Source organism: Parasteatoda tepidariorum, chromosome 2, assembly GCF_982258835.1.
Source record: "Parasteatoda tepidariorum strain Cologne lab strain chromosome 2, Ptep-v5.0, whole genome shotgun sequence".
Classification (NCBI taxonomy): domain Eukaryota; kingdom Metazoa; phylum Arthropoda; class Arachnida; order Araneae; family Theridiidae; genus Parasteatoda; species Parasteatoda tepidariorum.
In genome coordinates, this window is record NC_141756.1 from 61,472,698 (window position 1) to 61,497,272 (window position 24,575).

The window sequence follows — 24,575 nt, forward strand, 5'->3', positions numbered from 1 at the left end:
AATAATAAATATACCTTTTATTAAACTTTGGAGAGCTCTCCTGATCAAACAATTGGGACCATATTTTCTGAATTGTGGCTACCCCCTATATTTTGGGGGTCAGAAATCTGAATCCATCAAAAAAGGTATTCAGTACGTTTTTGCGTCTGATTTCGTAACTTAAAACATCGCTTGCATTTATTAATTAACAATGAGTCCTAGAAAGTGAAGATCCGATCATTGGATCAAAAGTCATTCTATGTGCTCCATTTTTTTTGGCGCACTGCACTTTCAATTGTAATATGAAATCATCTTAATTTATGGAAATAGTACAGCTCGTCTGGAAATTTTTTTTAACTATTGCTTCCATATTTTTATATTTTTTTTTACCAATAGAAGCTATTAATCCTTAAGATTAATGTGGTCATGCTTTTTGCTTTCATTTATGGATCCTTATATTTGTTTAATTTAACACCATTATTCATTCAATCCTTAAAATTTTTAATCCTAAGATTATAGTCGCATATTTTTAAAAACTCACGTGTTAAATCTAATAAATAGTTTCATCTTAGCTTATGTTGTTGCGGTTTAGTATTTATTTACTTATAACTGCAAAAAGGTGTTGAGTAATAAAAATTCCTCTTTTAAAATAAGAAACTTTAAAAATAGACACTATTTCATTCAGTGAAGAAAATGCATCCAAAATTCTTTATTTTAAGAAATGATTCACTAGATGAAAGAACTCAAGGATTAATGACCCAGTCACTCAGAGAAATTTTTGGATAAAAAACTGCTTTATGCGCCAAAAAGATGATTATGTCGCCAAAAGAATTGATTCCTGCACATTGATGTGGCGGTCCCTTGAATTTGCTCTTGCGCTTCCTGCCGGCTTATGGTTGATATTTACGAACGTACGTTAAGCGCGTGTCTATTTATTTACTACGTCATTGTTATCTTGTAAGCATCGGAAAAGATTGATCTATTCTGACCTTTAAAGTATTTAAAATTTATAACTTTAAGGAGATAGACAGCATTGGTGACTATGTGATTGCCAATCCTATGATTGTTTACATTTAAGGAGTACATGAGTTACCCTTTTAAATAGCTTATGCTTATAAATATTATTTACTTATATTGAAAAAGAGAAAAGGATGTGTTTCTTCTTTATCAGATATGATTGTTAAAAGGACTTAAATATTATTTAGGAAGAAAAAGTTTCCTCTTCAAAAGTAGTGTATGTGTGATTTGTGTTGGAAATCAGAAAATTATTGGGTGATGACATTACCTTAATAATTAATAATAGTTTTTATTAAAAAAACAGACTGCTACTGTCTTATAATTGCAAATCAGCATAAAATCTCTCTTTAGAAAGAGTTTCAAAGTAAAATTATATAAAGGTTCATCGAAATTTTTTTAAAAAATGATATAAGTATAACTTAATTTTTTATTGAAATATCGCTGTTTATTTATAAGTTTAATTTTAAAATAGAGAAGACGCACCCTAACAGCTGGAATGATGTTGCACTTTCAAGTCATTAAATTTCAGTTCGTAAAAACAAATTCATTTCAGTGTTTTTCTTTAGTAATCCAGATGAGATAAAAACTGAGTTATTTTCTTTAAAAAGAAAATCACTCGTAGACTCTGCATAAAGAAAATAAATGGAAAACATACTTTTTCCTCGGAGCCAATCAGCTAGTTCATCGGGGAGTCGAGTGCAGTTTTTAGAAGCAGCGGAAAGAGCTCAGGTCAGTAGTGCATGATTTTTTTTTAATACTTTCTAAGAAAAAAAATTACGAAATTTAGAATCTATTTCGCAACCATATAATTTATATAATAAAGCAGTTTTATTGTTTCATGACATTTTTATGAGTATTTTAAGTATATTATTTAAATTGCGATAAAGTATACTTTTAAAATATTATTTCGTTGTTGGTAGACAAACTTACTGAAACTCAAAATTATGCAAATGACAAAAACTAGTATATTGTTTTGTAAATAATGTTTACATGTTAAAAGCAAAGGTTTTAACTTTAGTTTTATAAAATTCAAATATTTAGAAATTTTAACATTACCTTTTATGGTAAAATATTTTTCTTACACATCAATTACATTTCGCTCATGTAATGAAGTAATAAAATTATAAAATAATAAGAAAATGTAGTCGATTTAAATTCATTTAAAATTTTATTGAAGATTAATTTCTTAAAATTAATAATAATAAAATTAACATTTATCTTAATAAATTAACATTTTACGTAGAATATCACTTTATAAATGAGCACAAATGTAAAAAAAAATTTTTTGTTCAGAAATATCTTCAAAGAATTATTAACAGAAATGTCTACATAGAAACATTAATTGTTATGAACTAAAAAACTCAGTAAAATAATATAAAATGAGTTTACAAGAACAAAATTCAATTAGTGAAATCAAAATTATTTTGTGAATTTGAAATAAGCTAATCCTTTTTTTTTATTAATTTTAAATTTTAGAGTCGCAAAACCTAATAAAGTCACACTACACTTATAATACAATATGTTGGAAAAACTGGTATGAAAAGATTTTCTTATTGTTATTATTTTTCTAATAAAATTCAAAGAGGAACAAAGTTCTGTTTGGAATTTATTCTTTGCTTTTATGCTAATCGATTATTATACTTGATCTTATAAAAATTTCGTTTTCTTCAAAAAATTTTTGAATGTAGAAAAAATCGATATATTTCTAGTGATCAAAAAAATAATAAAAAAAGTCCATCTCCATGACCCGCTAGAAGTAAATGAAGAAAACAAACGAGATTCGATACAGAAATTAAAATTTGTACCGAAAAAATGAAAAATAAATAACATTGAAAAACAAAACTAAAAAAAAACTTGTTATTCCTTTTAACATTCAGTTTTTTACCTTTATTTATTTGTTATTTTTATAGGGTATTTTACGTTCTTTGTTTTCAAATCTCTTTTGTTGCGCTCATTCCCACACAGCGAGTCTTGAGAATGGGCGCTCATTTTTGAACATTCAAAACTGCTAACTTTTACCCCCGTCATAAGTATTTGAAGTAAATTTAGCTTTTATATTACCAAGTGTATGTTTCCACAACATTAGTAGTTTGATATTAAATTATTAACTTATAAAAATTGATAATTCCTTATTAGACTAAGATACTTATAAAAATTGTTAATTACGAAGACCACCGAGAATACAGATATTAAGTGTCTCGCGGTACTGATGATGATAGTTGCTCATATTACTAAAATGACAGTTCGTCTTCTTAAGTATTTTATTAGTTTTTCCAGCACTGATTTCGTTGCTATGTCAATTAAAGAAATCTTTTGGTGTATAGTATTAGTAACTTAGATGCATAATTTTTCAGAATTAGTTACATTTTTTTTATCTTTTGTAATTATAACCAAATAATTAAAAAGAAATTATTATAGTTCATACAGCAAAAGCTAAATAATGGATAATTTTTTAAAAAAAAGAAGGGTGGTATTTTTTTTTGAAGAATCTACCGTTAACCACAAAGAAAATGATTTTTTCTCTAAAGGGTAGATAAATACCCTAGTGTCAGGCAGTTTCTAAAACTCGAATACATATAATGAATATAGATAGAAACACGAGACTAATGTGTTTATCCACTGCTTGTTTAATGAAAAAATTTTTCGATGCTAGAGGTAGCAGCCAATGTGAGCTAAAGGGTTAACTTGTAAGGGTAGTTCTCAAAAGGTGGGAGGAGTATAACGCAGGAGAGTAAATTTTAAATAATGTCACGTCCATAAATAGTGTCACGTGATCCATAAATAAGGTCACATGTCATGTTTTTTAAATACTTTTTATTTCCCTTTTATTACCAAGTATCACACTAAGCATTATTTCCACTCTAGTCATACGTCTCTCTAAATTACATAAAGGCGTACTACTCATTTCAAAACTACCTGTTAGAAAACTACCCGTGAAACTACCGTGAATCATACTAAATGTGATAACGATGCAAAAATTATAAAACGAATAATATTAAACCATTCAGTCAAAAAATTGTTAAAGCCCCCGTGACTCAGGGGATAGAGCTAGGTTCGAATCCTAGCGATGGGCTGAGGGATACAAATTCTGTTCCCGGTGTGCACCTATCACAGTGCTGATGTAAAATATCCTCAGTGGTAACCGATATATGGATTAAAGTCTCCTTGCCGTCAGGCTATCGGGGAAGGGTTTCGTGTTTTTTCTCTCCTTGTAACGCAAATGCTAATTAGTTCCATAATAAAGTCCTTCGTGAAGGCTAGTTTGCTCTAGAAACTCCCTTGTCTTCTGGATTAGGCCTCAAAAGTTTCAAGACTATGGAGTTAAATTTTGATAGTAATAAGCTCAAAATTGGGTTAGCTGCTCAACGGTGGTAATAAAATAAAATAAAAACAATTAAACCAAAATAAGTGTTCAATTTTTCGTTACTCCCTCCCTCTTCCTTGTCACAAAATGTCAGGATGAAGACCCCCTCAGGACAGAAGCCCCCTCCTCCTCAATTATTTTGTGTCATTTTTTGTCGAACCTTCTCAATTATTTTACAATTATTATCTCAATTATTTGACATATTTCGTGAAAGGTCCCTTCTTCTATCTCTGTTGCTCCACAGCCTGATGTTGACTAAGGCTGTTCTCAGAATTTCCTTAAATCAGTAACTATTCGCTTCTACAGTTCTCCAAAAGTTGATCCCAGTTTAATGTAACGTTTTATCAACTGTAAAAGTCACTTGGTGTTCGGTTTAGTCACCGCAGGTGGCCAGCCGACCAGCGAAGCGGGTTTACGACTTTTCATGACCATTGCGTAGCTTCTCCCCTTCACATCCGGAGGTGGTCAGGATCCAGGCTCGTCGGACGCGGAAATCACACAGCCGTCACCTTGGTGTTTGATTTACCTTTCTTTTTTTACTTTCCCTTCCATTTTTAAAATGTCACTTATTTCGTTAGATTTAAATAATTTTCCCGGTAAGTATCTCCAATCCCTCTTAATTAATATACTTTTACAGTTTTTACAGCATTTGGTTCTTGGAAGGCGCCTTAGTACGTCTTAGGGTTTAACAATCATACTTAAATAAAGAATAGCCATAATTTCACGTATACAATCTTATTACTTTTATGGTAGATATATTCCTGATAGACAGACTATATAAATTTAAAAATTAATCTTATTTAAGAAATTTCTAATCTAAACATACCTATAGAAATAATAAAATAAAGAATTTGGGCGCGCCTGCATATCGGATTGCAAAAAAACGGTGGACTCTAATAGTACGAAATTCAACATGAAGCTAAAAAAGTACAATTCTAAACAAATGACGAAGCCCGATTTTCAATTTTTATTTAGATTTTCAAATTCGACGACATTTGAGAATTGGAATTTTCTCATTGTTTTAGCAGAAGCTATTGCTTAAAAGTAAACTATAAACGATTGAGTATTGTAAAATATTTCAAAGATAACAGATACATCAATGATGTTTTCTATCTTACAGCTATAAATCAGAAAAATTAGTTTATTGCGGGTTCTGAATTATTGAATTATTTTTTATTCGTTATGCCAAATTATTTATATGATCAACGTGCTCGTAATAGTATAAAGGTCTACGTCACCAGATTAATATTTTTAAGGTACTCTGAAACCACGTACTCATTTTGTTTACAGTTATACATGCGAAATACCTAACGAAATAATACCTTATACAGTTATACCATACGAAAAATACATCACTAAATTATTATCTCATCTCTTAAATTAATAGAAATCACGTGTTTATTTTGTTTATTGTTATGCTTTTAAAACGCGTTTTTAGAAAAACTAAAGACGTTAAATTCTACGGTAATTAAAATAAGAAAAAGTTTCATACTAAAAAATAAAATTAATGAAGAAATGGAACTAATTCGTTGAGGAATAATCATAAAAAAATATCAATATTATTATTGACGTCAATGATACTTAATTTTATTAAATTACTAATTGAAGTTAAATAATAAGCTATGTAGTAAAGGGCAAAACTAAGAAGAAAAGTACTTAGTCGTCACAGGATATCGCAAAAAGCCCTCATATTATTGTTGACACCAGTTATGCATAATTTTTGTAATGAGATTTACTTGCATCATGGTAATTGATGCAGTTTTGATAGGTATCAAATATACTCTTATGTAGGTACACGTATTTTAGAGTAAATTTGGTGCCGATTACAGCTTTACCAATACATGTTAATTTCCATGATAGATTTATTATATAGATAGATAAATACAGGAGAAAGTAGCTTGACTGTGATAAATTTTAAATATCATGAGTTGCCTGGAGTAACAGCATTATAATACAATGAGTCTTGATTTAGTTACTAAATACAATTAGTCTTGATTTTGAGGGATGAACAACTAAAAATGTGTTTTGCTTAGTCTAATAACGAAAAGCAACCGAGAAGGGCAATAAAAAATAATAAATAAATAAAAATAAATATGTATTTGAACCATTTCAGCTTTATTTGTGTCGTTATTTGTCTGAAAGCTTTGTTCAAGATTTTTTAGGATTTTTCAGCACTAATTAATTGATGCTTATTTTTTTCACCCCAAACAGGTGTTCAGTAACATATAGATATTTAATATTTTATCATTGGTATAAGCAACTAAAAACAAATTATTTTTTGGATTCACAATTACTAGAGAAGCAGTTAACGTGTTTTTATTGCTTTAATTTAAATATTAAAGCATTATTTAAATATCAATGTAGATATTTTCATAATATAATTGCCTGCAAAAATGATTTTAACTGACTATTATGCACAGCAAAAAAAAATATTCTTTTTTAAGCCGTGAGTTTCAATAAAAAATGTTTCAACGGTTTAATTAATTAAAATTTTCAAAAGTACGCTATTTTATATAAATCAATCAACAAGAGAACCTCATTAGCAATTGTAAGTGAAAAGAGATATAAATATCAAAAGATGAATTCCCTATAGATACAAATTTCTGACTTCATTATCGCTAAAAGCTGTGATTTTATTTTACAGTGGAATTTTTTGGAATGGAGTCAAAGAAAAAAATAAAATTCTGTATTGCGTATTGTGTGAATTTAATTTTCCAAACTTCAACATATTTTTTAGAAATGAGTTATGTGTGAATGTAATGAATGTGTATGCTAATTGTCTTTTATGATATGAGTAATCTATCAGGTTAAAAACATACATACATTTTTAATTATCATTTATAATCTCAAAATGTGCTGATCAAAAGGTTTGCATCATTAGTTGTATAAAATAAACAAATTTTTTTTTCAAATCATTTAGAATTATGCTACTATAGCAAATTCACCAATATTCACCAATAAATATTTAAACTGATGGGCTTTGATTTGATGGAAATAAATTTAAAAGCAAATTTTAAATTTTTTATGTAATTTCTTTCTAAAACTAATGAAGTTAAGTTGGGTCTGCTCGAAAAATATTTCAATATGTTTTTTTTTAAGTATTTCAATTTTAATTACTCATATGTTGATGAAATCATTACACGAAAGAAAATTTAGAACTTGGAAGGAAATGATGATTAAATTAAACGCAAGAACGATTTGTTTTTAACCTAGCAAACTTAAGTTTCTGTACCATGTACAGAATTAACCAGCATAGTAAGCAAAATTTCCGATAAATTGTTGTCACATGAATCGAAAAATTTATCAAATGAATGGTTTAAATGCCCTATATTTTGGTTTTATTAATTAAATTGCTTTTTATTTTTATTACTTTTTGACAATACGGTGATTTTCAAATATTTTTTTCTCCGTGTAGGTAAATTATGTTACTCACTAAATGATTTAAAAAAATATCATTTTAATGTGTTGATTCATGTTATATATATATATATATAACATAAGAAGCAACGCTATTAATTTAACAAAAAATGGAGTAAAGTAAGTTTTTTATACTTATTTCTCCCCCTTTGAAATAATTTTTGAAGAATTTAAGTACTTAAGTTTTATGACGTACTCTAGTCACAAAATACCCTTTTCTTAATAGTGAAAAATAGAACTGTCCAAAAAAATCGAACGTACGCAATGCTGATTTCCATAAATTTATTGTTCACGATAATCTGATATCTGAAATTCAATGAAAAAACTATTCTGGTTTTAATACTTTTAAATAAAAAAGGGAATATTGCATAAGTAATTAATATTTATGACACATAACATAAATGTCAATAGAATTCTGAAGTAGCTGCTCCAAACGTTATTGTTCCCACCTTTATAAAAATGCTTTAAGCATTATTATTTAAAATCGAAGTCGCTGGCTTTAATTCGACTGAAACCACAATAAATTCTTGCGCATTTTAGACAGACAATTCGGAACAAAAGTCATTTCAAGGGGAGATTTTCACGATAACACGCTCGTCATTTTGAATCCAAGAAACAACCACCTTAACGTTCTGGCTTAACACCCAGCAATGACTACTTATTCTCTCATTATGGCGAAAAGGGATGCAACTCTGTAACGAAATGAAAGATTACCTTCATTGGTTTCAAAAGTACATGGTGGGGTGCTGGTACGACATGGCATATAAGTACTAACACAACGTACACAAAAATTGTTTGGTTCAAGTAATAATTGTGCAGACACTTAGTCAAGTAGCCAACATTTTCACGATGTTGTTGTTGTTGTTGTTCATTTACGTCGTACTAGAGCTGCACAATGGGCTATTGACGACGGTCTGGGAAACATCCCTGAGGATGATCTGAACACATGCCATCACAATTTTGATCCTCTGCAGAGGGGATGGCACCCCCGCTTCGGTAGCCCGACGACCTGCACGCGAAGTCGAGCACTTCACAGTAGAACAGTTTAACAAAGACCAATACCGCACACCCTCGGTCCCTACGCAGACTGATCCAGTGGTCACCAACCAGCACACTGACCGCAGCCAGTGATGCTTGACTTCGGTGATCTGCTGGGAACCGTGTCTTAACGATCAGTCCACTGCGGGACCATTTTCACGATGATTTGTCCTTATGGTATTCTGTACCGCGGTATTTTGCGTGTACATTATTCTGTATTGTAATACTTAGAAGGTTAATTCCGCTTAATTTCAGTTATTTTTTTAATGAAAATTTTTTCCCACTCTTCTTTCAAATTTTTTTCCCGTCAATGAACATTGTTGAAAAACAGTTCTTTTTCAACACTAACTGGAATAGATAAAATTTGTTATTATTCAGCGATGCGCGGCTACTTGGGAGTGGGAATAATTTTTATATTTTAACTAAATCTTTTACTAGAAGGTAATCAAGGCACACTGCGTGACAGTTTAGCATGTAATTTTTAAAATTATTTAAATGAAATATATTTCACATACACATTTTCTTCTTCTTCTGACTATAAAAATAGAAGTATATATTTTAAAATAGGATTTTAATTAGATTTCATTATCAGTTGATTTTATTTAAATTAGATTATTTTTGCCGTACCACTTTTTTTCTAGAAGTCTAGTGTTATTTTTTTGCATAACTTGAAAAAAGTATGCATTTAATGCTAGATAGAATGCAATCAGATAATGGCATAGTAGCAAGTATACTTGATCGAAAAGTCAGAATTTAGCATCAAGTGGTTTAAAGCCGCAACTTTTAAAATAGTTAAAATTGTTATTAACAAAAAATTGACCTTTTTATAAAATTTGACTTATTTGTTTATTAATTTTGGATTAAGCTAATAGTTTTATCAAAATTTATATTAAGAGAATAGTCAGTCGTTTAAGTAAGAAACTGCTTTCTTTAATTAATAGCAGATATTGTATAATTTTTTTAAGATATTCTATTTCTAAAATCCTGTAGGTTAAGAATTTGTATTTATTAAAGTTTTCAGCTATTTTCACGCAATTAAAAAATTTTACATTTTCTCACATATCTTCTGGCATACACACGTTTCCAACTTCGAAAACAAACATTGTTTTGGTACACTTTTACACTGTTGTAAAGCATTCCCTTCCCCTCCCCCCTAAAATGCCAATACTTTGGCAGTTATTCAAAAAAGTCACGTTCAAATTCATCAACACACACTATAAAAAATTCTTTATCAAACTACGGCAAAATCAATTTTTCCATACAAAAAATCTGATAAACAGTAATTTTTACATCAATAATTACCGTAAAATCACTCAATTTCTCTAATTAAATAAATATATTATTGTTAAATTTACGGTACAATATTCTACAGTAAAAATGGATTTTACTGATGATGTACCCTAAGTTCTGGTCTTTGATTTGACCCAGAATATTTTATAGTGCAGTTTCTTTATGGAATAATACAACACAATAGGTAACAATGTATTATGTTCACAAAGGAAATCTAAAATTTTGGAAAAGGGACAGGTTTTCATAGTGGAGACTGTGTACTTTTTCATCCGAACAGAGCTTGCAGAGTTTTTGAGGGTTAAAAGTAATTTCATTTGCATAAAATAAATAAATAAATAATAAATAAAAATAAATCAAAGTGTATGAAGTCAAGTCATGCTCTCAAGTCAAGTTGTTGAGAAGTTCTATCCTTCTTATCGCAAAGATTTTGCGTTGTCTTTAGCTAAAGATCATTAAAATGTCACTTTGTCTTAAGTGTCAATGTGAACACTTGATTTCGACAGCTAAATTTTCTGTGAGATAAAAGTTTATATTTTTTTAAAATTTAAGTTATAATATAAACATTCCAAATAAAGTTAAAATGTTTATAAGTTTCAAGCGAATATTTTACCATTCATATCTTTTTATTAATATCGTTTATGCGGGGGCGGAAAAAATGCGAACTTCAAAGCAGTTGGAACATTTCTCGTAAAACCTAAAAATATCCCGATAGTATAGGAATTTCCCTCTCGGTCCACTTCAACCCCCGCCATTTTCCCTCCCTTCAGTTAAAAACTTGGCAGATTTCCAAATGGGCAGCCTGCCAGGGAAGTAAGCTTTACAGGCCTGCCAATGCGGCAGACATTGCAGACGAGACAATCTTTCGCGCCCCGGTCCGAACTACCTTGCCCCACGTGATTCTAACATCGATTATGCCAGACGGATAATTTTCCGTGTCTGTGATACGTAAGTTGCGAAAGTCTGTTACCCTCTCTGAACTTGACCTATAACCGTAACTGAAGTTATACTTTGTATCTCTGCAAGGAAATCGATTTAAACAACAAATTAATGTTTAATTGAGTTTATTTATGTTTTACTGAAACTTGAATTGAAAGTACCATATGATAATAATAGAAAACTAATGAGCCGTGTGCAAAATAAAAAAGTGAACACTCTCAATGACTTTTGCTCCTAATGATGTACAGCGTCTCAATCTTAATGATTCTAGGAGCTAACCTTAAATATTTTAACTAATTAGTGCAGACGATGTCGTAAACTACGCAATTAGACACGAAAAGATTTTCCAAATAAACATACCTTTTCTTTACGAATTAGAATTTCGGAATTTTACTGATTAGAACTTGAAACATATGAATTAGAATTTCGAAATTTTCTCAAAGCGGTATTTTTCACACTGCAATGCAAAATTTAACAAACTTTGGGTCAATAGCAAAATGAAATGAAACTTTTCTCCAAGAATTTTTGTTCGCAAGTCTTTAATTTTAATCAGTCTTTAATTAACATCAATCTTTAATTAACTTGTGTCTTTAATTAGTCTTTAATTAACATCATTTCACCTATAGTACTGAAAATATACATTTGGTACTAATTCGTTAATAATAATTTGGTATTAAAAAATAATAAACTATTATTTTTAAGTGAAAAACGTGAATTTGGTATTGTTATGACTATTAACACTTTTTCCACTTGTTTGGCAAAAAAAGTGTTAATAGACATAGTTAGCCAGTGTTAACAGTCATAATAAGTGTTACAAGTCATTACAAGTGTTACTAGCCATAACACAACAGCAAGAGACGACATTTTTAACAGTTTGTGTCGATAAAACAGATCAATTGGTAGAATCATCGAACTATTTTTTGCAGAAAATATAAACTTTTCTCCCGAGAATAACACATTGTTTATTGAAATAAACTTATTGCTAATTTTAAAAACTAAAACAGTTCCTAAAGTAAGAAAATTTAACTTTGGTTTTATCTTTATCCATTACCACTTTTAATGATAGATGTAGCAAAACCCCTTGTATTCGTCTGGCAGTGAAATTTAAAACTCAATCTTATTACCATATTGGTCCAAAGGAATTTTTAGACTTTTCTAAATGGTTATATATTTTTTTTGTCTGATTAAATTTATATTTTTTATGTTAACTCGTTGACATGACATATTTTATTTTATATTTTATAACCGTGGTTGAAAATCTGACCAAATTTCGAGTTTACGAGTACCAATGCTCAACTCCGTAGCCTTGTAAGTTTGAACACAATCCAGAGGACAAGGAACACCTGACAATAGGCCTAACGGCAAGGGGACTCGAACCCATGATCGGTCTACCACTGAGGATATTTTTCGGGAGCACTGTGGTAGGTGCAAGCCGGATGCGGAATTCGTATCTACCAACCATCGCTGGGATTCGAACCCGATTCACCTCATTCGGAGGCAAGCTCTCTATCCCTTGAGCCACTACGGCTTTAGGCATGACACATTAACGCATTTCGAAAAAAAAAATGAATTTGAATTAAAAATTTTTTACTTCTTAATATATTTCACTGGAATGAATTTACAAATATCGGGGGAAGTAAAAGCAAGAAGAAAATCAAAAAAGATAATTTTCTTTAAAAAAAAAAATAGAAAAAAAAGAAGAAAAAAAAAACTTTTGACGAGAAGAAAAAAAAAACTTTTGAAAATATTTGAGCTTCCTAAAATTTTTGAAGATTATTACTATAAACTGGTCTGAGAAACCTCGTATCGTATACAGAAAATCAAAATAAATAAAACAAGTACTTTAAATTTAATTGCTACGTTTAACCAGTTTTTTTCATTATTAATGTGATTGATATTTCATTTACATTATTTGTACATAATTTTTTTTATGTAAGGGATAAAGAGAAAGAAAAAGATAATTATGCATTACTTACTAGCATTTTTAACGTTAACGTTAATACTTTAACTCGTTTAAATAGTATTTTGCTTAAAATCAGAAAATGAAACAACGAATTCTTTTTACTTGAAGCAAAAAAAATGCTTATTTGTGATTCAAATTTAATTAAAACACAACAACTGTTCATTCTTCCTGTTTCATTTTTAAGAGAACAGGGAGAATCTCACAAAAAACAAACACAGCGCCATTATCATTACAAAACTAGAAATTAAATTAGTCGGAAAAACTAGTCTGATCTTCGACATCTTATATCTTGACAGAAAAAATGCACACGTTTGTTTTTAGTTATAGATAAAACATATATTAATTTATATACAATAAGTCCCAATTAAATAAAGTCAACTTGATTTTTTTGCCATAACTGGACACAAAGAAAACATCCAAAGCTTATTTACTTAGCAATTCTCTATATCTAAGGATATATTTACAAAGAATAACTCACTTCTTGCTCCATCCGGACACGAAATAAAGCCACTTTTGATTATAGCTCATATATCCATCATATTTATAAAAGACTTGAAATAAACACCGAAGAGCCATTACATTATGACCACCCTGCTAATAACATGTAGGACCACCTTCAGCCCTCAAAACTGCTAGCACCCGCCGTGGTATTGATTCCAGAAGGTGCTGATAGGTAGTCTGAGGTATCTGGTACCAAGCACTCACCAACTGGTCCTGCAATTCCCTCACATTGCGAGGAGGTAGCGTGGCAGCACGAATTTGGTTTTCCAAGTAGGACCACAAGTGCTCTATTGGATTAAGGTCAAGTGAATTTGGGGGCCAAGACATGACTTGAAAGTCACTTGAATATTCCTCGACGATTCGACCCTTATGACATGGTGTATTATCCTGTTGGTAAACCCCCCCCCAGGAAAAACTGCTGCCATGAATGGCTGAACCTGGTCTGCAACTATGTTCAAGTAGCTTACAGATGTCAGGGATTGTTCTATGAGGACTATCGGTCCTAATGTGCCCTATGAAAACATAGTTCTTGGGCGAGAAACCATGAAAAACTGGGCGAGCCCATTGATATAGATGGAGGGTGGTTATAATGTAATGGCTCTCCGGTGTATATATTAAAAGAAGCAGTTTCAGTCTGTGACAAAATCAAAGACTGCCCTCTTCGAAACCTGACATAATATTGATGCAATTGTTTTTTTGGGATTGGTAACTGACATCAGATATTTTAAATCATATAAAAAATATGGTGGATATTTCGACTTCAATAAGAAGTGGCTTTATTTCGACAGGACACTTTTTTCCTTCTTTACTTATTCGATAGTTTCTGTTGACCAGCGGGAGCCGAAAGTGGAAATTCTTTGAAATATGCGTTTAGATAAAGACTTTCATAATATGTATATATGCTTGGCTATCATTGGTTTTCTTTGAGTCTATTTATGGCAAAAAATCGAGGTGACTTTATTTAGTATTTGTTGAGATATATTTTGAGAAATTTATTTCAAATAATAATTTTCGAAAAAAGATAGGTGAATAAATAATGGTATAAAAAGAATAAAAGCTAGAAACTCTAATAATAGAAATCAATTTATATCAAAACGAATCAATATTGAATAATACCTTTTATTTCTGCTTTTCAATTTAAGACAGAATATAGCGTGATTTGGCTTATTTCCAAAAAGGCTTTTTGTGTGGAATTTTTACTTTAATATTACTAATACAGAAACACAAAAGGTCTATTTTATCATTTCATGCTATTTGTCAGCCACGACTTTTAGAGGAAGGACCGCTTATCTTATTTCTTTTATGAAACCTTATCATTTTCAGATAACTTTATACATGTTTTTTTTTATCACCCATTATTAAACAGTATATTTTTGTAAGATTTACATTATCTTGCTATTGAAGAGTTGAATGGTAGAGGTAGTAGAGCTGAGCAATAGTTTATTGATGAGAGCAAGAGCTGAGCATTAGTTTATTGATGATGGTTTGGGAAACATTCCTGAGAATGTTCTAAAGGCATGACAACACAATCTTGATCCTCTGCAGAGGGGATGACTCTCCGTTTTAGCAGCCCGACTACCTGAGAGCAAAGTCGAGCACTTTACTTTAGAACAGCTCAACAAGGACAGATACCGCTTATCCTCGGATCCTTCCTAAGATAATAATGGTCACCCACTCACTGGCCACAGCCAATGATGAGTGACTTCAGAGTTTGAGAACCGTTTTTTACAATCAGTTAACTGTGAGATTGAATGATAATAGGAACCATATCACCCATATGAATTGACATATAAATGCATATGAATTTGAATTTGAATTTACATATGAATTTGCAACTTCAACGAACGCGTTAAAAAGGAAAACTATTTGCTTTCAAGTTGTATTAAATAGTGCAAAACGTAGCAAAAACTCATTTGCACTATAATTTAGTTCAACTTGACATTATATTAAAGTTGCAGCAATGTTGTACTATATTTAAGTTCAAAGCTCTCTGAACATTCCATCAATGCATCAGTACAAAAAAAAAGCTTTTATTGTCATATTTAAGAGATATGAGTTGGTGTCAATTTAATATTCTGAAAAATCTTTATAGAAACTTGATTAAGAAAAACATTTCAGTTATAAAGCAGATATGATCTTACACAAACACTGGAAGGTTAAAAAAAATAAAATCCATTTCATGGAAAGTATTTTAATGCTTCTTGTAACAAAACTGGGAAATATATAAACAACAAATGACAGGTAGACACAAACTCACTTGCAGAAATTCACTCGTGGGCATTATTTTTTTATAAAAAAAACTTACGTAAGCAAAATGTATGTACTAAGTCTAATAATATCCAGTAGTTGATAATAATGAAATTTTTTCTAAATACTTGTAAGTGTTTCAAACAATTCATAAATATATTGAGGTTTTGGCAGTTTGCCTAAAACTTTTGTATAAATATAAACCATAATAATTACATGGCGTGTCTCAACTAAATAAAGAACCCTTGACATTTTGTTATAAATCGGCACAAAGAAAACCAATAAGAACCAAACATATGCATGGATGTGTTTCAAGGTGTACCATAGTATCGTGTAACTAAATTGAAAACAGATCATTTTGAATAATAATGTGGCTCAACTTGGCCCTACTTCAAGATTACAGTAGATTTGAATACTATTGTAGTCATCAATACTCTTTAAAATTTCTAAGAGTGCATCGCTGATTAAGCTTTTAAGATTACATCATATTCCTATTTAAATTTCATTAAAAAAGATACTGAGAACAGGGTGAATGATTGTACTACGTTTAGATTTTACTATTTCGATAGCTTGCCATTGTCAATTAAGTTAACTTTTCAAGTACATCAACTAGTGATGCGTGTTGGAAGTTATTTACCTTATTTCAAGGATATAATTGTCTGGGAGATGACAATGGAGTTATGAAGCACTTTTTTAATGATGCAACTTATTTTAATACTAATATAAAAAAATAGTGTAATATTATAAAGTAAATATTACACTAATTATCATTAGCTACTATTTTTTGTGTCTAAATATCATATTTCATGGTCGCTAAGCCCTAGAGTAAAGATTTACCCATATAGCGGTAAAACTAAATGTATTAAATAGAACAAGCTATGTATCATAAAAAAACCCATTCGATTATTTTAAAGCATGGCAAAGAATAAAAATATTTCAATCCACCTTAAAAGATTTTTTTTACCACATTAAACATATATATTTCCGTTTTTGGTTTCATTAACTAACGTTGAAATCTTCATTTTAAGTGTTAGAAATATTTCATTAATGTTTAAAATTTATTAAAAAAATTTTCTTGATGCTTGTTTAGAAATCACAGAAATGGGATGTTGAGCAAAGATTAAAAGCATTACGAGTGTGTTTTATAATGCAGAACAAAATCCAGTTTATGATTAACTTGTAGAAAAAAAAATATTCAACATTATTTTCCACACAATTTTTTGCTCTTTTACTATTTCTGAATCTTTATTTCCTAGACATTGATGCTTTATGTGTAATAAATGTAATAGTTACTAATGGTTTCAAATTTTTTTAAAATTGTTACTAATGGAGTTATAAATATTATTTTGAAGCTTTTCTTTTCCAGTCAACTTGTTCCAGCTATCATTATGTTTCAAAAATATAACATTTGTTATCTGAATGAAATATTTCAGGGAATACATATCGAGTGCACATGTAATATAAGAAATATAATAATATATAAAACATAAATGAGGCATTTGCTGACAAAATGCATTAAAATATAGTTAACAAAATATTTCTCACCATTTTTCTCGACTCACAGCAGTGCCTTTTAAGTTATTTTTTGTTAATTTTTTTTTAAATTAAGAAGGTTTTCAATTCGAATTCTGGGAAAAGTATTGCTAAAAACATTGTATAGCATTTGTGGCTCTAAGCTTAAACTGAACCCAAAATTCTTCTTATATATAGTAGTACTTAGAGAACAGAAAGTAGAATATTCCCAAACTTTACACTCTTAAATTCTAGTTCTGAGGCATCAGCAAGATTATCTTTAAGTGATCAATGGCTTCTTAAAATAGAAATAAAGCTAAAATAAGGTGTACTTTGAGACAAAATAATCGCAATCTATTACGCTATTTATAGGCTTGGTTTATCATTAATGTCAGGTCCCTTAGGTGATGATGGTGAAAGATTGGAAGTAAATTCCTTTTACCCAAGAACCAGAAATTAGTATTTATTAGCAACAGGCTTTTTGACACTAGTAAATCTGCATCGTACGTGGACGCTTTCATCAAATAATTGTAAGGACCAGTTTTACAATATGTCAACGTCTTTAGAGTTTTCAACGTTGGGTATAAAAGCTCGTGGGCAAAGAAAAGAAGACCAAATTCACTGTAGTATTCTGGAGTTGCAGAATTCAAGATCCATAAGGCTGAGGACAAGCAGAATAATCAAAGGATGGTTGCTCAGCTAAGAGCAGCTGTTGGCCGATTTAAAAAGTTAGAGGTCTTATACATTGTTGTCTGCTTATGCTTACAGTTTATGAGCGGTAAGTTATCAAATTTAATAATTTTATAATTTACAGTGATTAAAATATAAATGTAGTTATTCATTGTTTTAAAAATAATAAGTTTCTTTTTCTTTAAAAAATCATGCTATGTATTTTAGAATTATTGAGTTCTTAAAACGTTTTGACATTAAAGAAGTATTACAAATTCAAAAATATCGTAATATTTTATAGTTTATTAAATATTAAATGATGTTTTATTTTAAGTGTTTTTGTTTTAAATGCTGTTCCCTGAATTAAAAAAAAGCTCTTAAGTTCTTATTATGTTCTTATTTTAGAGAAATATTTCAAACGTGCAATTTAAAATTATATTTTATTCATTACTAAAGCTATTCGTTGTTTTAATTATTGTTGAATTATTTATTGAAATATAATTTATTAGTAATTATGCATCATAAAATTACAAATATATATTGTTTTGTTGAATTACATCTTATTCATTACTAAAGGTAATTGTTGTTTTATACTAACAAACATTCTTTTTAAAAAAATCAATGATCATCAGATGGAGAAATTTTTAAAAATTTTTTCATTACAGGAAAATTAGCATGATAAGAATCTCATTAATACTATAAACATTAATAAAATTAGATTAATTTTATATTGTAGGATGGCTTATAAGGCATTAATTCTTTTTTAGTATTTGAATGTTGTGAAAATATGAGTGCATAAGAATAGCTGAGATACATGCATTACTAAAGAAAATGTTTTTCTTAAATGATGTATTGATTCATTATTTATGTAATGTTATGCAATTTAAATGATAATAAAAAGTGAGAATTTCTGGTAAAGAGGAGTTTGGCAACTGCTTTAAACACTAATGAATAGAAGTGCTTCTAAAATCATTCAATAGTTTATGAGTTCTCATGTTAGCTACTCGCAATGTTTACGGTCTATAGTGATAATTATCCTAATACAATAATCGAGACAATTTAATGCATTGACGTAGTTTTCTTTTTTTAAATTTTTTTTGCATAAAATAATTAAGATACATGAATTTTAGCATTGATTATATTTATTGCATTTATATAATATTGTTTTTTTAAGTTGTAGTATTGTTTGTTATAATACGTATTCTTATTTTCAAAGTAATAAAATCTTGAATAATATTTATCTGAGAATAAAAATGGGAAATATAAATAAAAATAAAATAGAAAATACTTAAATAAATAAAAATAAAATATAAAAAAATAAAATATATAATATTAAAATATATAAAAATAAAATACATGAAAAATCTGATAATAATTATGCGATAAAGCTAATTATATTTTTGGTGCTTTTTAAATTAAATTCATAATTCTTAATACAGTAAGATAGAATTAAAAAAAAAAACATATTAACATCAAATTTAAAAACTTGTGTCTAAACTATATTTTTAAAAATTTGAGACGATCATATTTTTTTTAAATTTTAAGTTCAAAAATCAATGATTGTATTTATAAAAAATATATTTCCTAGATTATAATCGTATTTACACGAGAAGAATTTTAAGTAAAAAAACAAAAAGTGTATTTCTATTTTTAGGAGCAAAAAATTAAATCGAAATTTTTATTTTATGCTACATTTTTATTTTTTATGTGAATTTATTAATATTAATATGCTTTGTTAGATTATTTTAAGCCAGTCAAAGATAAAATACATGCTTCACTTTTGAAAATACAAGGTGAAAGTATGACATCTTTGTTTCGAAAATTTTAAAATACTAAAATAAAATATTAACCCATTCCGGTCTAACGCCGCCTTATAAGGGATGTGGTATTCTTTCTATTTGGGTCAGATACCGCAGATGTGACGGCTAAAATCATTTTATTATTTTTGTCATACTTATTGCACTTATATTTGCAGTTAATTAGTAATTATATAGTTTTTATAAATATTACTATCAAAAATTATAATTAAATCAGATGGAATGTAAATTTGAAATAATTTCAGATAGTTGATAGTTAAATATATTTGTAGCTTTGACCGTTGTAAAAAAACTAACAGTTGTCTTTACCTAAATTTTAAAGTTGTTTTTAAATCTAAAAAAATTAACTATTAAAAAAGGTATGTATATATAGATCAATTGCAGAGTTTGTAGAATTTACTTAAACAATTGCAGAGTTTATGGAATTAACTTAAACATTTTAAAATTATGTGTAATAAATTTTATTCTGTGAATTAAAGTTTTTTTAATAATTTTAAAAAAAGAGGATTCTTCCTCTTTTTTTAAAAAAAATATTGTTTCTAAAAAATAAGCAGTATATAGTATAAGAGTATATAGCATGATGAGAGAAGAATATACTTCTTTTAAAATAAATTTTTGCAAGTCTTGATGAAAATTATAAAATAACATTATTTAAGACAAAATTTCGTTTTAGAAATTAATTTTTTTCAAATATCGCTTTAATAACATCTTTTTCGTAAAGTGTTTTTTTCCCTTCATTTTATGAAGAATATTTTAACAGTATTTTTTATTAAATAATAATTGAAATGTCTCCTCCTTTTATATACTTTCTACTTGCTTCATTTAATTTATTATTTTTGATTATTTTAATTTTCAATTCACTTTTTCCGAAGGGCTTAAAATAATTCAGGAAAAATGCGAATAAATCATGAAGAATATGTTGTATTATTTTATTAGTATAAAATTAGAACTATATTGAATAATGTGTAATTTGCTTTCAAACTATTTACTTTTAAACTATTTGCATTTAAACTATTACGTTCATATACTTCTACAGTTTTACAACTACAGGAGTAGATTCTATTTGATACATCTATGATAGAGTTTACTATAAAATATGCAAATAAAAGTTTAGATGCACATTAATAAATTTTAAGTAGCTTCAGCTGCAGTCATGAAATGGTATCCGAATTTCGAAAAGCAGATATTTTCTATACTGTCTAAAAATTCCGGATCAAATTACGGTAAAAAGTTCCAGCACTCAGGGTGCCAGTAACTTTTACTGCAAAAATCTTTTTTATCGGACATGTTACGGAACAAAAAATCTAATATATCGTAGTTTTTGCAGTTATAATTACTGTAAAATTACTGAATCACTCTAAATTTTTACTGTAAAAATTTCGGTAAAATATTTCACGGTAAAAATAGATTTTACTGTAAAACAAATTCTTTGAATGATGTCCGAGAGCCAGTATCCATAGAACCAGGATTTTATAACGTAATTTGATCCGACATTTTTTACAGTGTATTAGCTGAAACATATTGAGTTGCAGAGTTGAGCGATGATTACAGTAATCGATTATAACTGTAACTGATTACAGATAATTACTGCTATATAACCAATTACTTGTAATCACTATTACAGGTAATTGCGATTACAAGTAAGCATAATTATTGATTACTACTGCAATGATTATAATAATCAATTACAGTAATAAATTACTTGTGATCACGAATACACGTGATTAGTTGTTTGATTACTGTAATCATGATTACCGGTAACCATTTTTGTTTTGCTTACTTGGAATCGCAATTATTCGGAATCACGATTACAGTTGTAATCAAAATAAAGATGAATTATAATCAAGATACAGGTAATTTATTACTGTAATCAGTTATTATAATCACGATTACAGCTGTAAACAGAATGATGGTGAGTAGTAATCATGATTGCAAGTTATTGATTGACGTAATAGACTACTGTAATTACGATTAAGGTTCTAGTCACTATTGCAAGTTAATTGATTACTGTAAGCGATTGTTGTAATTACGATAACAAGTAATTGATTACTGTAGTTAATTGTTGTAATCATGATTGCAGTTGTAATGAAAATTATATCTTTTAATCATGATTACTGTAATCGAAAAATGCAATCCATTAAACTTTAGCCCAACTGTGTTGTGTTGTCTCTCATAAATCGTAAATGATAAGGGTGATGGGAAAAAATTTAATAGAAAATCTGAAAAGCATTGTTTTGGTACGAAAAGATTATTTGTGAATGTTAATGAGAAGAACATTTAGGGTGATTTAGGCAATCATGTTAGATACCTTAAATAAGACTTAGGGTATACTGACAGAGGCTCTGAGAAAATACTACGCCGTTATTATCAGGAATTGCATGGGACTGTAATATCATATTTCGAATAGTTGTCAAAGATTTATAGTTCATGATGTGAGCGATTTGGTGGGCTTTTTATACAGATCATATTTATAGCCACCAATGTTCGAAATTTATTTGATTTTATTAGCAATTTATCCTATCATCATGAGTCCAGTCACAAATTTTTAAATTATTTATTACTTTAATCTTATTTAAACTAATTAAAATAAATATATTTCAGATGTTTCTGCTGTTGATAGTGTTCCTAAGAATGTACAATCATCTGCTTATCTTAAAGGCTCCATTCATAATATGCCAAATAAATCTGCTAATCAGAAAAATTTTGAAACCAATGAAAAATTACTGGCAAGAAAATCTAGAGCAACGCAAGAAGTTGATCTATCATCGATGTCTTATGAAGATGGAAAAGAATCAGAAACAATAAACAAATTCCCTTACTTGAGTGACGAAAATTCAGAAATTACTTCAGAAAGAATATCTGAAAGAAATGCCATCATACCATTCCCTCGACCTGGTAGATCAAAAGTTGATCCAAATTTAATAATGCCATATCCCGATTCTTGGTTAATGCCATATTTACCTAAAATACAAAATGAAATGAATGAAGTTAGCACACCTGTGTTAGACGATGAAGAAGAATTTAGTGACTCCGAATATTTATCGGAAGAAACAGATAAGGAAAATTCAATTACATATGAGGAAGTCATTTCGCCAGGTGATGACGAATTTAAATTTGATTCAATTACCGAACGTCAAGCAGATAGCAATGGAACAGTCATACCTTATCCGAGGTTAGGTAAACGGAATATAAATTTATCAGAGAAAGATGCATCTAAATTTAATCAAAACACTTCAACAAGAGTTAAGCGAACAACGGACTCAATGATCCCCCAGATTAGATATGGTCGTTCAACTCAGCGTAATAAGTTATCTAAAACAGAGCAATCATTGTATATTTTACCTAACTATCGACCAGGCAGATCTTCAAATGGCATTGGGAAATATTTCAAGTATGATAAAAGCACTAAACCAGGAATTTTACCTTATCCGAGACCAGGTAGGTCTGATGGTGAAACTGTTAAACGTCAAACCTACATATTACCTCAACCCAGATTCGGTAGATCCTTAATTGGAAATAAAGATATTGAAAAAGTAAACATGATTCTAAAATCAAGTCCTCAAAAAACCGATAAATTAACAGGAGAACTATTTCAACCAGAAGAATCACAATTGTTTCTAATTCCTTACCCACGACCTGGAAAGCGGTTTTTCGGTACTAAACCTTTACCACCAAATGTAAACTTACAGACTAAAGACAAAGAATATGTTTCTGACGAGGATATCGCTGATAAAGAACAAGCTGTGGCCACTTTCCTTGTACCTTATCCTAGGCCTGGTCGATCAGAATCAGATAAACAATATCTTATACCAAATGCAAGGTTTGGTAAAGCTGCTTCAGACAGTATGTTACCTTTACCAAGATATGGCCGTTCAGTCAGCAAAAATAATATTTTACCGTATCCTAGACCAGGGAGATCAGAAACTTTGTTACCCCAAGCTCGTTTTGGTAGGTCCAATATTTTACCATATCCAAGACCCGGAAGGTCTTCTTTCTCTGTTTTTCCATATCCTAGACTTGGAAGGTCTTCCTCTTCAGTTTTACCATATCCTAGATTAGGTCGTGCATCCTCCTTCACTTCAGTAATTCCTCAATTGAGAGTAGGTAAATCATCTTCTTTTATGATTCCTCAAGCGAGAGTAGGTAAATCATCTTCTTTTATGATTCCTCAAATGAGAGTAGGTAAATCATCTTCTTTTATGATTCCTCAAATGAGAGTAGGTAAATCATCTTCTTTTATGATTCCTCAAATGAGAGTAGGTAAATCATCTTCTTCTTTTATGATTCCTCAGATGAGAGTAGGCAAATCAAGTAATTCTTTGCTGAGCCTCCTTGAAGATGAAAATAAAGAACTGCTGCTTCATGGAATGTCAGAAGATAACGATCTAAACCTTTCAGACGAAGAAGTTCAACAGTTACAGAAACCAAGTAGCGAGCCTAGCGATTTTCAAACTCCCTCTGAAACTAACTTATTAAAATCAGCTGTTCTAATTCCTGCCAAGAAATTACAAAAACACATGCTCACTTTTGAATCAAATTATATGCTACCTTATCCAAGACCAGGACGTTTTGTTTAATTAAACTTGTTGCCCATGTTACAATTTTATTAATAATTATAAAAATAAGCAAAGCTATGAAAAGCAAATAACAAAAAATTGTATATAAAAAAGTATTGAAATAAATAATAAATGACACTTTATTGTATTAAATTTGTGTGGTGTGGTTGAATTTATTAGTTTTAATTTTATTTATATTTTAGTGAATATTTTGATATACAAGGAAAGTTGTAAATATCATTATTAGAAAATTTTTCGAGTAAAATCAA

At 29.3% G+C, this 24,575-nt stretch overlaps 2 protein-coding genes across 2 annotated transcripts in view; both read left to right on the forward strand.

The window, feature by feature from the left end:
- Positions 1-842: 842 nt before the first annotated feature.
- The window catches only part of LOC107454802 (sodium-dependent proline transporter), a 136,610-nt gene continuing 112,877 nt past the window's right edge, over positions 843-24,575 (forward strand). The window contains exon 1 of the mRNA XM_043042520.3: positions 843-1,725. Coding sequence (XP_042898454.1) covers positions 1,639-1,725 — 87 coding nt within the window. The 5' untranslated portion in view covers positions 843-1,638. The remainder of the gene's footprint in view (positions 1,726-24,575) is intronic.
- LOC107454805 (uncharacterized) lies at positions 17,872-24,453 on the forward strand. The gene is made up of 2 exons (XM_016072111.4): positions 17,872-18,042; positions 22,352-24,453. Exons 1-2 carry the CDS (start codon positions 17,952-17,954, stop codon positions 24,325-24,327), a joined length of 2,067 nt encoding a protein of 688 aa, XP_015927597.3. The 5' UTR covers positions 17,872-17,951; the 3' UTR covers positions 24,328-24,453.

Bases quoted from the DNA above. Each gene is read 5' to 3' on its own strand.
- LOC107454805 (XM_016072111.4), top strand. From the start codon at position 17,952: ATGGTTGCTCAGCTAAGAGCAGCTGTTGGCCGATTTAAAAAGTTAGAG. The intron at 18,043-22,351 runs GTAAGTTATCAA...AATATATTTCAG, and splicing joins ATGCTTACAGTTTATGAGCG to ATGTTTCTGCTGTTGATAGT.